Source organism: Heterodontus francisci, chromosome 31 (assembly GCF_036365525.1).
Source record: "Heterodontus francisci isolate sHetFra1 chromosome 31, sHetFra1.hap1, whole genome shotgun sequence".
Lineage (NCBI taxonomy): Eukaryota > Metazoa > Chordata > Chondrichthyes > Heterodontiformes > Heterodontidae > Heterodontus > Heterodontus francisci.
The window spans coordinates 43,560,820-43,576,760 of record NC_090401.1 but is presented as its reverse complement, the minus strand read 5'-3'; the positions used below and the strand labels follow the sequence as shown (position 1 = coordinate 43,576,760).

At 45.5% G+C, this 15,941-nt stretch overlaps 1 protein-coding gene across 4 annotated transcripts in view; it reads left to right on the top strand.

Annotated features, from left to right (window-relative positions):
* cnksr1 (connector enhancer of kinase suppressor of Ras 1) overlaps window positions 1–15,941 on the top strand; it is a 90,314-nt gene that overhangs the window by 68,561 nt on the left and 5,812 nt on the right. For 2 of the 4 annotated variants that reach the window (XM_068011441.1, XM_068011438.1), the window contains 8 exons: window positions 3,915–3,945; window positions 6,096–6,268; window positions 7,240–7,313; window positions 8,754–8,825; window positions 9,196–9,266; window positions 11,766–11,845; window positions 12,712–12,853; window positions 15,696–15,883. In XM_068011441.1, the coding sequence (XP_067867542.1) occupies window positions 3,915–3,945; window positions 6,096–6,268; window positions 7,240–7,313; window positions 8,754–8,825; window positions 9,196–9,266; window positions 11,766–11,845; window positions 12,712–12,853; window positions 15,696–15,883 (831 nt within the window). The remainder of the gene's footprint in view (window positions 1–3,914; window positions 3,946–6,095; window positions 6,269–7,239; window positions 7,314–8,753; window positions 8,826–9,195; window positions 9,267–11,765; window positions 11,846–12,711; window positions 12,854–15,695; window positions 15,884–15,941) is intronic. The other 2 variants (XM_068011440.1, XM_068011442.1) reach the window with 2 other exon arrangements.

Genomic DNA, 15,941 nt, shown 5'->3' with positions numbered 1-15,941 from the left:
CCTTTCTCATTGCACAATACCCAGTCTAGGATAGCCTGTTCTCTAGTTGGCTCCTCAATGCATTTGTCTAAAATACTGTCTCGTACAGACTCCAGGAACAACTCCTCCACAGTATTATTGCTAATTTAATTTGACCAATCTATATGTAGATTAAACTTGCCCATGATTACAGTTGTACCCTTATTGCATGCGTCTCTAATTTCCTGTTTAATGCCATCCCTTACATCTCCACTACTATTTGGGGGCCCATAGACATTCTCCACCAAAATTTTCTGCCCCTTGGTGTTTCTTAGCTCCACCCATACAGATTTCACATCATGATTTTCCGAGCCAATATCCTTCCTCACTATTGCATTGATTTCCTCCTTTACTAACAACGCTACCCCATCTCCTTTCCCTTTTTGCCTGTCCTTCCTAAATACTGAATACCCCGGGATGTTCAGTTCCCATCCTTGGTCACCCTGCTGCCATGTCTCCGTAATCGCAACTACATCATAACCGTTTATATCTATTTGCGCTGTTAATTCATCTACCTTACTGCGAATGCTCCGTGCATTAAAACACAATGCCTTTAGAGTTGTCTTTTTAACAGTCAGTCATCTTAGCTTTATTTTGCACTACGGCCCCATTTTTATCTCGCCCTTATTTTCTCTGCCTTCCACTTTTGCTTCTTAGCTTTCTTTCTTTCATTTCTATCCTTGTTTCCCCCTCCTCTGTCTCCCTGCTCAGATTCCCACCCCCTGCCATTCTAGTTTAAATCCTCCCCGACAGCACTACCCCACCCAAGGAAATTGGCCCCGGTACTGCCCAGATGCAACCTGACCAGCTTGTACTGGTGGTCCTACCTTCCGCAGAACCGGTACCAATGTCCCAAGAATCTGAATCCCTCCCCAGTACACCATTTCTCTAGCCACGTATTCATCTGATATATTCTGCTATTTCTGCTCTCGCTAGCATGTGGCACTGGTAGTAAAGTCTTACTTTTTAATTACGTCCTAACTCCCTATGTTCAGCTTGTCGGACCTCATCCCTTTTTTTTTTTAAACCTATGCCGTTGGTACCGATATGTACCACGACAACTGGCTGCTCGCTCTCTCCCCCTCAATGCCCTGCAGCCGCTCAAGGACATCCTTGACCCTAACATCAGGGAGGCAACATACCATCCAGGGGTCTCTTGCGGCCACAGAAACGCCTGTCTGTTCCCCGTACGATTGAATCCCCTATCACTATAGTCCTGCCACTCTCCTTCCTCCCCTCCTGTGCAGCAGAGCCACCCATGGTGCCATGAACTTGCTGCTTTCCCCAACAGTATCCAAAGCTAGAGAGGGGGATGGCCACAGAGGACTCATGCATTACATGCCATTATGTGCCTGGTGGTCACCCATTCCCTTTCTGCCTTTGCAGCATTTGCCTGTGGTGTGACCACCTTGCTAAACGTGAGATGTTCTCAGCATCGCGTTAAATTAAGGTTTAGTTTGTAAAGGGAAGGTCATGTCTTAATAACTTAATTGAGTTTTTTGAGGAAGCAACAAGGTGGATTGATGAGGGTAGTGGAATGGATGTGGTTTACATGGATTTTAGTAAGGTATTTGACAAGGTCCCGCATGGCAGACTGGTCAGAAAAATGAAAGACCCTGGGATACAGGGGAAGGTGGCAGGTTGGATACAGAATTGGCTCAGTGACGGGAAACAAAGGGTAGTAGTCGATGGATGTTTTTGTGAATGGAAAGCAGTTTCCAGTGGTGTTCCACAGGGCTCAGTGTTGGGTCCCTTGCTGTTTGTGGTATATATTAATGATTTAGACTTAAATGTGGGAGGCATGATTGGGAAATTTGCTGATGATACAAAAACTGGCCGTGTAGTTAATAGTGAGGAGGAGAGTCGTGGACTCCAGAATGATATCAGTGGTTTAGTTGAGCGGGTGGAAAAGTGGCAAATGGAATTCAATCCTGTGAAGTGTGAGGTGATACATTTGGGGACGGCAAATAACGCCAGGGAATATACAATAAACGGGAGGATATTGAGAGGAATATACAATAAGCGGGAGGATATTGCGAGGAATATACAATAAACGGGAGGATATTGAGAGGTGTAGAAGAAGTGAGAGACCTTGGAGTGCATGTCCACAGGTCCCTGAAGGTGACAGGACAGGTAGTTAGAGTGATGAAGAAGGCATATGGATTGCTTTCCTTTATTGGCCGATATATAGAGTACAAAAGCAGGGATGTGTTGCTGGAGCTGTATAGAGCGTTGGTTAGGCCACAGCTGGAGTATTGCGTGCAATTCTGGTCACCACATTACAGAAAGGACATAATTGCTCTGGAGAAAGTAGAGGAGATTTACAAGAATGTTGCCAGGGCATGAGGGTTGCAGCTATGAGGAAAGATTGGATAGGTTGGGGTTGTTTTCCCTGGGATTGAGGAGGCCGAGGAGTGACTTAATTGAGGTGTACAAAATTATGAGGGACCTAGATACAGTAGACAGAAAGGACCTATTTCCCCTGGTGGGGAGGCCGGTTACCAGGGGACACAGATTTGTGATCGGTAGAAGGATTAGAGGGGACATGAGAAACTTTTTCGCCCAGATGGTGGTGGGTGTCTGGAATTCACTGCCAGTATCAGTGGTGGAGGCAGAGCCCCTCAATTCTTTTAAAAGGTACCTGGACATGCACCTAAGGTGCTGTAACCTGCGGGGCTATGGACCAGGTGGTGGAAGGTGGGATTAGTTTGGGTGGAAAGCATTTTCGGCCGACGCAGACACAATGGGCTGAATGACCTCCTTCTGTGTTGTATTTTGTTCTATTGTGAAGCTTCAGTCATATGATGGTTCCGCTCGGTCAGTAATCCCAAACTTCCCATCCCAAGATGGACCTCTGTACATTTAAATCAAAAATCTACAGAAATGGACAAACAGAACAGACAAAATTGTAAACCTGGGGACAATGTGGTTTTACAGAAAGATTGTGATGGCAAAACACTCTTAAAATAAAATTGAGAAAACAGGAAGCCTGGGGCTGCGGAATCTGATGCAACAGGATATTGAACAATAGATCCAGTGATGGTTCTCATTTGCTTGTAAGCTCTTGTGCGCACACACACATATCACGCACAATGTATAGTCAGTCCTACTTTTGGACAGCCTGAATTGATTAAGAGATGTTCCAATTTAATTTGAACATTGCACTGGTGCTATTTTTTTGTTGTTGTTGGGTCTGCTTCTCCACCTGCCCTGGAGAAACCAGTGTCAGGAGTCTTTTTTTTAAAAAACGTAACCTGAATTAGACATGGTAGATTAAAGAGACAAGGAAAATGAAACCAAGACAAAGGGAGTCACTGATGGAATCTTGTAGTCTGAATTTGGGAGGGGTGAGGGTTCTCAACGTGAAAGCTCAAGGTCAGTCACCAAATGACTAATCCAAGGCTTGTGGGCATATGCCAGTGCTTTGGTCTGATGCAGGTGCCAAGCACTTCAGTGCAAGGCTGGGAAAAGTTATTGAACATTCAAGTGGTGAGGTTAAGTATAGGTGCTGACTAGGCTGAGGTTCAGAGACTTCATGACAAACATTTCAAACACAAGCTCAGGTTGGGCAGCGAGCACTACATGTACAGAGATCCATCCCTGCTCCTTCCTGGCTATACACTGCACTTTTCATTTTAGTAATGACCTTAAAACTGTTGGTTCAACTGCTTCTCATTGTGTTGATGCCCTTGTGACTGATTCACTCCCCCTGCTCTGCATGGTGCAGTACAATCTGAGACTGAGGTAGGAGAGAGCTCTGAATGCCTTGGACTCTTGAGATCACTGGAGAGCCAGTGCAGGTCACTTTGGGTCTATTTCCTGTTTGCCAATGTCTTTTAACCACAGTTGGTGTAACTGTTTTCAAATGCTAATGAACTGTGTTGTACCTTTTTCAGGTGCAATTACGGAACAGGCGGAAAAAAAAAGGTGAGTGCAGGTCCTGCTGTGTAAAGCCTTTACCTCCCCGACATTTATCCTATCTCCAGGGTCACAACCCATAGCTCCAGCTGTCCTCGACCATCCTGTACCAAATTATATTGGATGATTGCACTACCCCTTCTGGTATTGGGGGCTGTGGAGAGGACATAAGGTTGGGGTAGGTTGCAGATAGGGTGATACAAGACCATAGAAGGATTTGACAATTAGGTTTTTAAATTTAATGTGTTGGTGGACAGGGAGCTGCTGCAGATCAGTGAGGATAGAAGTTGATGGGTGAGTGGGAATTAATGCAACAGTGGGTACTGGCAGCAGAGTTTTGAACATGTAGTTCATGGAAGGATGGAGAACTGTCATGATGGGTTCCTAATGCAGTTTGTGAATTTGAATTAAGTTTTTATAAAAAACAAATAAATCTCCTTTCCAAACTCTGTTCTCTAGCTATTGACTCCATCACTCTCCCTGACAACAGTCTGAGATTAAGCCAGTCTGTTCGCAACCTTGGTGTGACATTGGACCCCAAGATGAGCTACTAATTTCATATTCATGGCATCAATGAGACCGCCTATTTCCACCTCTGTAACATCACCCAACTTTTCCCCTGTCTCAGCTCATCTGTAGCTAAAACCCTCATTCATTCCTTTGTTACCTCTAGACTTGACTATTCTTGGCAGGTGTCCCACATTCTACTCTCCGTAAATTTGAGGTCATCCAAAACTCTGCTGCCCGTGTATTAACTTGCACAATGTCCTGTTCCCCAATTGCACTTGTGCTCGCTGACCTACATTGCTCACAGTCAAGCAATGTCCTGATTTTAAAATTCTCATCCTTGTTTTCAAATCTCCAAGGTCTTGTCCCTCCCTATCTCTATTATCTGCTCCAGCTCCACAGCCCTCCAAGATATCTGCCCTCCTCTAATTCTGGCCTCTTGTGCATCCCTGATTTTAATCGCTCCACCACTGGCGGCCATGCCTTCAGTTGCCTAGGCCCCAAGCTCTGGAATATCCACCCTCTACCTGACCTTGCTTTCGTCCTTTAAGATACTCCTTAAAACCTACCTCTTTGACCAAGCTTTTGGTCATCTGACCTAATAGCTCCCTTTGCGGCTTGGTGTCGTATTTTGTTTTATAATGCTCCTATGAAGTGCCTTAAGATGGTTTATTACGTTAAAGGTACCATATCAATATACGTTGTTGTTGGAATATAAAGGTAGTATATTAAAGGTAGTATCAGTAATGGTAACCATGAAGTTATTGCATTGTATTAAAAACCCAACTAATGTCCTTTAGGGAAGGAAACCTGCCGTCCTTACCTGGTCTGGCCTATGTGACTCCAGACAGGCAGTCACTGTATGCCACTTAAGTTTGGCTGACTCTTACCTGCCCTCTGAAATAGCCTTGCAAGTCACTCAGTAGTATCAGATGTACAAGACTGGATAGACCATTTAGCCATGACCTAGGCATTGGACTTGGACATAAAAAGGCATGCCCAGCCTAGTCGACCTTGCAAAATCCTCCTCACTAACATCTGGGGACTGCCAAAGTGGGGCAGACTAGTCAAGCAACAGCCTGACATAGTCATACTTAGGGAATCATACCTATCCTAGACTTCTTCACCACCATGATATGGCCTGTCCCCACTCAGTAGTATACAATTGGAAGGGAATGGCCCTGGGAGTCCTCACCATTTACTCCAGACCATGTGAAGTCTCATCTTGTCAGCTCAAATATGGTCAAGGAAACTTCCTGCTGATAGCACCTACCACCCACCCGTGACTGATGAATCCATACTCTTCCATGTAGAATGCCACCTGGAAAAAGCAGAGGGCAGCAAGGGCACAGAAGGTACTCCAGTCGGTGCAGGCCTTCAATGTTTATCACCAAAAGTGGCTCAGTAGCACCACTACTGGCTGAGCTGGCTGAAGGATATTACTGTTGGACTGGGCTTGCAGCAGGTGTTGGGAGAACCAACACGAGGGAAAACCTACTTTAACTCGTCCTCCCCAATCTACCTGTCTCAAATGCACCTGTCTACAACACTATTGGTAGGACATCGCACAGTCCTTGTGGAGATAAGATTCCATTCATTGGGTTAATCTCATCCCAGGGATGTTCCTGATGTTTTATTTTTTTCTCTGACAGGGGTAGCAACTGCATTAAGCCGTAGACGGATATCGTGCAGGGACCTCGGTTTGGGCGAGTGTTATGGCTGGCTTTGGAAGAAAAAAGAACGTACTAGATTCATGTCACAGAAGTGGAATCGCTGCTGGTTTGTGCTGAAGGGATCCACCCTTTACTGGTACAACAGTGAGAACGTGAGTGTGCAAGGACACATAATTGGTAGGGAAAGTGGGGGTCTCCCTGCAGATCTCATTTGTCTTGTGCTCAGAGTGGTGGAGAGAAATTCCTCTGAGCCTGTGTGTTCAAATCTACAGCAACTGGGACTGTGAACAAGGCTATATCTGTGGGCTGCGGAGAGGCTTTGAATGAAACTGCATTTACGCTGTGTGTGGGGGCTGTCTCCCTGAAATTTCCTCTCGAGCATGGTTTGGGAGGGAGCGTTTCTGAGGTAAAATTAAGAAATAGTCAACAAACACAAGTGAATGTGAAAAATTAATAACTTGGCAACTGTAGCTGGATCACTTTTAGCATCGCTGTTGTGAGCCTTCGTGATCAGTGTGGTCAGTGATGGCTCCCAGTATTCGCACAGCCAAGAGAAAGTGTGGAAGTGCTCCAGGGCAGCTGATCCTCTCCCCACCTCTCTGCCTGTACTTGGTATCTCCCTCACAGCATGACTGGGGTTATGAGATCACTGCAGACACTGGCTGGACGAGACTGGAATTGTCTCGTATCCTGGTGCGGTTTGTGGTTCAGTGCACGATGCCTTGTTCCCTAAACTATTACCACCTGAGTTTCCTGACATCTTCCTGTTTCTTCCCCTTTATTCACTGACCAGCTACACCTGAGACTGGAACTCTCTGGGTAATGTGGGTTACACTCAATTAGCTGTATGGGGGAAAGAAGGATTTCTTTTTTTGGCTGAGATGGGAGTGTGTGTCATTGCTGGAATAGGGGTGCAGGGGAATGTTTTGATTGGATTGGGGATGGTCTTCTGGCAGCATGGGGTAAGAAGTTGAGATGATACATATTAAAAAGATCAGGAGGAAGGCCTGCTGTCTGAGCTGTAGGACTGAAAAGAAAAAGGTGAAATAAATCTAAGTAAATTAATGCCTGTGGTGAATCTCTCTCTCTTGCTGAATAACTTGCTGTTTGTGGTTCCTGATAGGATGAGAAAGCCGAGGGGTTAATCAAATTGGTGTCATACTCTGTGGAGGCAGCTGGAGAGCACAAGAGAAAATTGTAAGTGTCTGAGACTTCCCTCCCCACCTCCTTCATATTGAGTATATCACTGAATGTAAACTGTGGGAGGTGCTGTCCAATGGGTGGGAGCACAGTAATCAGAGGGATCATGCTCCCCTAGCATTGGTGACAGTTCAGAGTAGCAGGCTGTCTAATTATTGTCTTGATCACAGTAGGTAGGTGACTTGGGAGAAGTGGAAAAGGGCAACAGAATAACTTTGGGATGTAGGAAGAGGGCTGGATACATTCCCCACCAAAAATCTCTAAAAGGAGAGCAACACAAAATAGCCAGTGAGTACCCATGGAGTCAACTATTTGTGTTGAAGCTATCCATCACAGCTGAAGTGTGAGGTCTGTAAAAACTGGGTTATGTGGGCTTTTCCTTCTCCTTGAGGTTTGTCTGAATGATCATTAAAAGCAGGTTTCGCACAAAATCCAGACAACACCACTCCATTGGCAGAAAGATGCTGAAATTCAGCGAAATTTGGATTAGCTTGAATCTGCTCAGATTCCTGAATTTGGACAGACTTTTGTTCCTTCCTGAATTCCTACATTCTCTACATTGAAAACTGTGGAAGCATTCCTTAAGCTGAAAGATCAGTGACTCCCAGTGTGGTACCGAACCATAAAGAACAGCAAGGTGCTGGGCTTGACACTTGGTCTGTGCTGAGTTGGCTGACCTTAGTCAGCAAAGCAATTGGGGTGGTATAATTGATTTCAGTATCCCTGGGCTAGGGCAGAAAAAAAAATCCCCCAGGATCCCTATTACTGATGCACATGCAGTGGCTCCTGTACTACAGAAAGTGGCCATTTAGCTCATCATGCCTCTTTGAAAGAACTAATTACTCCCATTCTTCTATTTCTCCATAGCCCTACAGATGTCTCCTTTTTAAGTATATATCCAATTCCCTTTTCAATTACTATTGAATCTGCATCCACTTCCCTTTCAGGCAGAGCATTTCAGATAATAACTTGCTGCATAAAAAAAATCTCCTTATTACTCCCTAAATTTCTTCCAATTATCTTAAATCTATGTCCTCTGGTTACCGACACTTCTGCCAGTGGAAAGTTTCTCCCTATTTACTCTATCAAAACCCCTTATAATATTATTCTCTTCTCTGAGAACAATCTCAGATTCTTTAATCTCGCCACATAACTCAAGTCCCTAATCTCTGGTATCATTCTCGTCAAACTTCTCTGCAGCCTCTCCCAAGATTTATTGGGTGAGGACAGGAGTGGACTCAATGTGATTGCGAGTCAAGTATAAACCGCTTGTCTGGCACTCCATGTCGAGACTTGTATAAAGAAAGGTCACTTGGCTGAGACGCACTAGAGCCTCTGGCACCTGGGGGAGTGAGGGGTTGGAGTGTAGGGTGTGGCAGCAGGAATGATCCAATGTGTTTTAACTTCTAGTCATGCTGTCTTCCCCTCACTCTTCAGTGTATTCCAGCTTTGTCACCAGAAGTTCAAGTCCTTCGTCTTTTCAGCAGACAATGTGGATGAAATGAGGAAGTAAGTAGCTGCTCATTTATAGGTCTCCTCTCTTGCAAACCGTAAGCAGGATACTGGCTCAAGACCCTGAAACAGCTGCACTGGTATTGCTGCAACTCCTTATACGTAACATATTCTTAAAATAAAACTATATTGAACAAACTGAGTAATAACGTTCTCTGGTTCCATCTCCTGGAAATTGATAAAGTAGTTTGGGGGTTTTGCCCTTGATGTGAGGCTGGAAATGCCATCTCTCTGCTCTTTCCTGGGAGACAATGCCTCCTGTTGGTGCTTACACACCATATTTCTGGGATGACATATCCCTCACTGCCCTTTGTTGATCAGTGCAGTCCATCATGTCTCTGGTTCTGACTCTCTTCTTGATCTGTAGGTGGATTAATAGTCTCATCAGTGCCATTCAAAAATATAAAACCGAGAAACCCTCTGAAAACAATGAGGAAGGTAAGAAGCTCTGGGTGGAACAACTGAATAAATATAATTATAGCACCGTATTTTATTCCAGTGATGGGGGTCCCAGCAGTGGGCCAGAAGGCTCGGGGGGGTGGGTGAGGAGAGAATGTGCCACGGCCCTCTGTTGGACCCCTGTTGCTATTTCATGGCAGGCAGTCAATTAACTGCTCACTGTTGGGGAAGCTGTCCCTTTAAGGGACAAGCTCCCACCTCCAGAACTGCCAGCCAATCGGAGGGCAGGAAGCTCTGCAGTACTGGCAGCGTCACTGGGAGCAGTGGCCACTGCTGATGCTGAAGACATCAGAGACCCCATGACGGGTAAGGGGTTGCAGTCGCTGGGGCCAGTAAGGCAGGTCCCACCGACAGGATTTTGGGGGTCGACCAATACCGCGAGGAGGCCCTCCAGGGGCCTTGGATTGCCCCATAAGGAAGACCCCCAACCCCACTAGGAGTGTCTCCACGTGGCAGTGAGTGCCTCCATCCTCCATAAAATTGGACTGGAGGCAGGAAGAGGCCGTTAAGTGGCCATTAATTGACCACTTAAGGGCCTCAAATTGGCCTAGGACAGGAAGTATGTCCTCAGCCTTCCCCACTCTCGACAAAGTGGCAAGGGGCCCAGGCAACATCTGGAACTGCACCTCATGCCAATTTGTTTTCCCTCCCACTCCGTTCCCATATCCACTTGGGGCCAGGGACTTGCTGCACAACCCTTCACTGACGCGCACAGATACTCCTCCATTTGAGAAACAAGTACCCACTGGAAAAGGCAACTTAATTGAATTTATAATTGATAACATGCTGGGGTTTGCTGCTGAGTGTGTGCTGTAAACAGAGTAATGAGAAACCAGTTCACTTGCAAATATTCAAATTGCACCCTAACAGATTGCAACATATAAACAGTGGCATTCGTAGTCTGTCCTGAATGCAGCATGAGTTTCCCTGGTGCCTCTGTGGATGGATGCACTGCCCTGTGTGGCACTGAAACATACAGCACAAGGTCCTACCCAGATTCCGTCTCCAGTCTGTGCTGAGTTAGCTGATCTCAAAGAGTGTGCTGCAATTAGCCTCAGTGCCCTTGTATTAGAGATGGGAGTGTGGGGAACCAGCACTTCCACCTCTGTCCAGTGGTCTCTGCTAGAAAGTCCATGTGTGGATGTCTTGCGAGGAACAAATTATGATTGGCTGTGAAGCTTTCATCCACAGATATGAAGACTGCCTGTGATCTGTACCTAGTGTCATGGGATTTTAATATTCATCTAAGTGGGCAAACGCTCAATTTCGTGACTGAAAGATGACACTTCCAACAGCGCAACATTCCCTCAGTACTGCACTGGCGTGTTAACAGAAGTGTCCAAGTCTCTAGAGTGGGGCTTGAACCCATGTCTTTCTAATCCAGAGGTAAGACTGCTCCCACTGAACCACCTTCAACATTCACTCCCTCCATCACCGAAGCACAGTGGCAGCAGTGTCTACCATCTATAAGGTGCACTGCAGCAATGCACCAAGGCTCCTTAGACAGCACTTTCCAAACCTGCGAACTCTACCACCTAGAAGAACAAGGGTAGCTGATGCAGGGGAACACCACCACCTGCAAGTTCCTCTCCAAGCCACACACCATCCTGACTTGGAACTATATCGCCGTTCCTTTATTGTTGCTGGGTCAAAATCCTGGAACTCCCTTCCTAGCAGCCCTATTGGTATACCTAATGCACTGAGGACTGCAGTAGTTCAAGAAGGCAGCTCACCACCACCTTCTCAAGGACAATTAGGGATGGACAATAAATGCTGGCTTAGCCAGCGACACCCACATCCCATGAACAAATAAAAAAAGTTGAAACTGAAGATCTTTTCTCGATATGCTTAATCATACAATATGATGTCACACAGCAGATGCAGATCTGCAGATTATTTCCTCCTCAAAATCAAGAACATTATGTTTTCATTTAAATTAGATTTACAAATTCCTTCTTTCCTGAAAATACTGACTCTCACTGGCATATAGATTTCATATGCATTGGACACTCTCCAGTACCTCACCCAAGTGGCCATTGTTTGTGAGCCAAAACAGTGAGTGTTGGGAGCCAACTGGACTTGGGAGAGCATCACAGCCCAACCAAATGCTGTCCTTTGCCTGATGTAGCAGCTGAAACACTGCCTCTGCTAGGATCAACTAATTCAGCACCTACTGGTCAAACCTGGGACATCCTGATAGATTTGGTCACCTACTCCCTGAACCATAGAGGCCAGTTGGAAAGTTTTAATCGATGTCACTTTGACTTTAGGCAAGGTTGGATCAGGGTTAATGCCCTCATGGGGAGTGGAATTAAAATGTATTTTCTTTGGTACAATGCATATTCTTGCCACTAGAGGGAGATGTAATACCATACATGTTGAGTACTTCATGTTCCAAGCTTTTATTTCAGAAGTGACATTAATGCTGTTCTGTATTTGGCTTTGCTTTTGTTAAAACCAAATACTGTCCCACTGCAGACTGCTGGAGTGAGACGGAAACTGAAGAATGTGACGATTCTCTAGAAATACCTTGTGCTCCCCGAACCAAATCCTACCTTGTAAGTACAGTCAGAGTTAGAATGAAAAGAGAACAGGCAAAAAAAGCATGCAACACAGCTTTAGTAAAAGCTGGAAGAGGGAAATGGCCAGGAATAGTACCAGCTAATACAGTAACTTGTATAAGAGATGCTGGGGAGGAGAGTTGGTGTGGGGGTACTGAGCTTCACTTAATCTCCACTTGGAGAGGCAGGGATTAATCAGGGATAGTCTGCATAGCTTTGTAAGGGGGAGATCATGTCTAACAAACTTGATTGAATTTTTTGAGGAGGTGACTAGATGTGTAGATGAGGGTAAAGCAGTTGATGTTGTCCACATGGACTTCAATAAGGCTTTTGATAAGGTCCCACATGGGAGATTGGTTAAGAAGGCAAGAGCCCATGGGATCCAGGGCAATTTGGCAAATGGGATCCAAAATTGGCTTAGTGGCAGGGGGCAGCAGGTGATGGTCAAGGGCTGTTTTTGCGAGTGGAAGCCTGTGATTATTGGTGTACCGCAGGGATCGGTACTGGGACCTCACCTCTGTAATCACTTTCCATGTGTGAGCCTGGACAGTGAACATTGAAAGGATATTCAATCGCAAACCTTATATTCTGTCCTTGCCTGATGTCCACACGTGGGAATATTCCATGGTTGTCCTAATTAGCTGTTAACCGGGCTGTCCCTTTTTACCTTGTGGTGGGGCGGGGGGGGGGAGGAAGTGGGGGTTGAGGGGGAAGCAGTCGGTAGAAGGAAGGAATTCATTGTTAGCAAATTGAAAATGTTTAATTCATCAGCAAAAAACATCCCTGCAGGAGTATTTGGCCAAAACAGTAACAAATCGGGGATCCGATTGTCCAATGTGAATGTTGCCTCTGTTTGTTTGCAGCAGGCACGGAGGAGCAATGACCTTTCACCCATAGAACGATTCAGACATTCATCAGGTAACTATGGACAAGTTGGACCCAGTGGAGACTCCGGCCGCTTTAGCAGGCCATCCAGCCCCAGTAAGGAGAGGAAGCTGAGTGCAGGTAGGAGCAATTAGACAAATCCTCAAACAGCTGCTGAAAATAGTCTGTCCCTCAGGAAAATCACATCTTTTTAAGATAATCTCTGGAAGAGTTTACTAACACTGCCCTCTGTACCGTAAGGTCAGTGTTGCTGCCTTCCATACCCCCTACTGTAGGGAAGTTTTTGCTGATGAATTAAGCACTTCCCATTTTCCATCAATCAATTCATTCCTTCCTTCCTTCCCTCTGTAGCCTAGAGTGAGAGCCACTGCTCCCGTGACTCAACTTTTAACACAATTGACAACACCAGCCCCTAGCCAAACTGTTCCAGTACAGCCACAGTACTGGAATTTACCCGACAAAGTGTTCAGGTATGTCCTGTCCAGAAAAGGAGGACAAATCCAATTCAGTCATTTACTGCCCCATCAGCCTAAAGGCCTGCTCGGGTCTGCAAATGAGACCCAACCCGAGCCCGACAGAACCCCATCCGATCCAGAGTCCGACCCAGCCCAAGTCCTGCCATTTTTTCCCGCTTCCGACCCGACCATCAGTTAACTTACATTCCGTTTTTCACTTTGTTCCTTACCTGCAAAAGCTTAAACTAACTGCAGCAAAACCACCTTTAATGTTAACTTACTTTTTGGACTTTAAAGTCACTTATCTGAGGTGGTGATAGAGCGTGTCCGAACCAACCCAACCTAACCTGAGCCCGAATGCCAGACCCGGAAGTGCGACCCGACCCAACCCGAACCCGACACATGTCGTCCCGTCGGGTAGCAGGCCTTTACATCAGCTTACTCTCAAACATTAGCAAAGTGATGAAAGCACTCATCAACAATGCTATCAAACGGCATTTACTCACAAATAATGTGCTCACTGATGCTTCATTTGTGTTCAGCCAGACACTCTCAGCTCCAGACCTCATTACAGCCTTGGCCCAAATGTGAACAAAAGAGCTGAATTCCAGAGGTGAGGTGACAATGACTGCCCTTGACATCAAGGCAGCATTTGACCAAGTATGGCATCAAGGCGCCCAAGTAAAATTAAAGTCAATGGGAATTGGGGAGAAAACACTCCACTGGCTGGAATCATGTCTAGTACAAAAGAAGATGGTTGTGGTGTTGGAGGCCAATCGTCTTGGCTGTAGGACATCACTGTAGGCATTTCTCCAGGCGATGTCCTAGGCGTGACCATCTTCAGCTGCTTTGTCAATGACCTTTCTTCACTCACAAGGTCAGACATGGGGATCTTTGCTGGCAATAGCAAAGTGTTTTGTCTACACTTGCATGCAGTAGAACTTGGACAACATCCAGTCTTGGGCTGATGCTGTGTCAGGCAATGACCATTTCTAACGAGAGAATCATCTCCCCATGACACTCAATGGCATTGCTATTGCTAAACCTCCTACTATAAACATCCTGGAGGGTCACCATTGACCTGAAACTTAACTGAACCAGCTGTATAAATACTATGGCTACAAGAGCAGATCAGAGGCTGGATATTCTGCGGCAAGTGACTCACTTCCTGCCTCCCCAAAACCTTTCCATCACCTATAATGTACTAGTTAGGAGTGTTATGGAATACTATCCACTTGCCTGGAGGAGTGCAGCGCTAACAACACTCAGAAGCTGAACGCCTTCCAGTATAAAGCAGCCCGCTTGATTGACACACTATCCACCACCTTAGATAATCATTCCATCCCCCACTGATGCAATGTGGCTTCAGTGTGCAACATCAACAAGATGTACTGTAGCAACCCACCAAGGCTTCTTCAACAGCACCTCCCTTACCCATGACATCTACCAACTAAAACGACATGGGTAGCAGATGCATGGGAATACCACCACCTCAAAGTCCCCCTGCAAGTCACACACCATCTTGACTTGGAAATACATCACAGTTCCTTCATCATTGCAGGGTCAAAAACTTGGATGCACTGTGGGAATATCTTCACCACACGGACTGCAGCTGTTCAAGAAGGAAGTTCATCATCACCTTCAAGGGCAATTATGGATGGGCAATAAGTGCTGACCTTGCCAGTAACATCCACCCATGAATGAATACATTAAAGAGAAATATCCTCCACCATTGTCCAGCTTAGTGGGATTGCCCTCACTTAGTTCCATTCTTACTTATTGAATCAGAGCCACAGTACCTCCACAATGGCTTTTCTTCCTTTCCCTTACTGGTGCCTCTGGCATCCCCGTAAAGATTTATCTTTGGCTCCCTCCTCTTCCTACCTACATGCTGCCCTGAATAAGGAAAGGATAGCATTTAGCTGTTCTCATCCTCTCTCCATGGTTGACTAGTTTTCTGACATTTATTGTTTAGGTCTACATATGGGGAACTTGGGTGAGATACTTGAGAATGCTCACCACATATTCAAATGTGCCCCAATATTAGCAAAAATTAGACATTTTGGAAAATTTATGTACCAGGACAAGTAGAATTGTGACAGTACTATTGTGTGTGGAGTGAGGACCAGGCTGAATGGAAGTCTTCTACTGGATTTATATCCTTCAGTCTCTGTAGTTTTCACCTAAAATAAAATATCCTGCATGATACTTTGAGGTTTAATTTCTTCCAGTAATGACTGATCAACTTGTTGGAATAAAGTTTATTTGTGCACTCATTTAATGAAGCCGTTAATTATTTTAAATAAATGGGTTATTGACCACATGAAAATAAGGCACAGGAGTTTTACCTGACTCCGGTAGCCAATTTAAACCCCCTCAGTTTTAACTGTCCAAAAAAGCCTAAGGAAGGCAAGGGCCATGTCTCTTCCCTGTGTATGACTACTAGGGGACTGAAGGTTTTCAGTGCCTTATAGAAGCTCACTGCTGTTTCTGTCCATCTCTTTCAGAACCCAATCAGAGTTCTGATGACGAGCTGGAGACGTTAATAAAAGTCTTGCAGCAGGGAGGTGTGTCACTGATCGGTAAGGAGCAACCCTTTCGAAAAGATTATCACTGGTCGTTCATCAGACGAAACAAGAATCCAGTCATCAACGAGAAAGCGCACCATCTGCGAGCACTGCAGAGCACATTGAAGGCATGTGGTTAGATTACTATTGTGTGATTTGTCTGCATTGTGTGATTTTTGAAAGTTA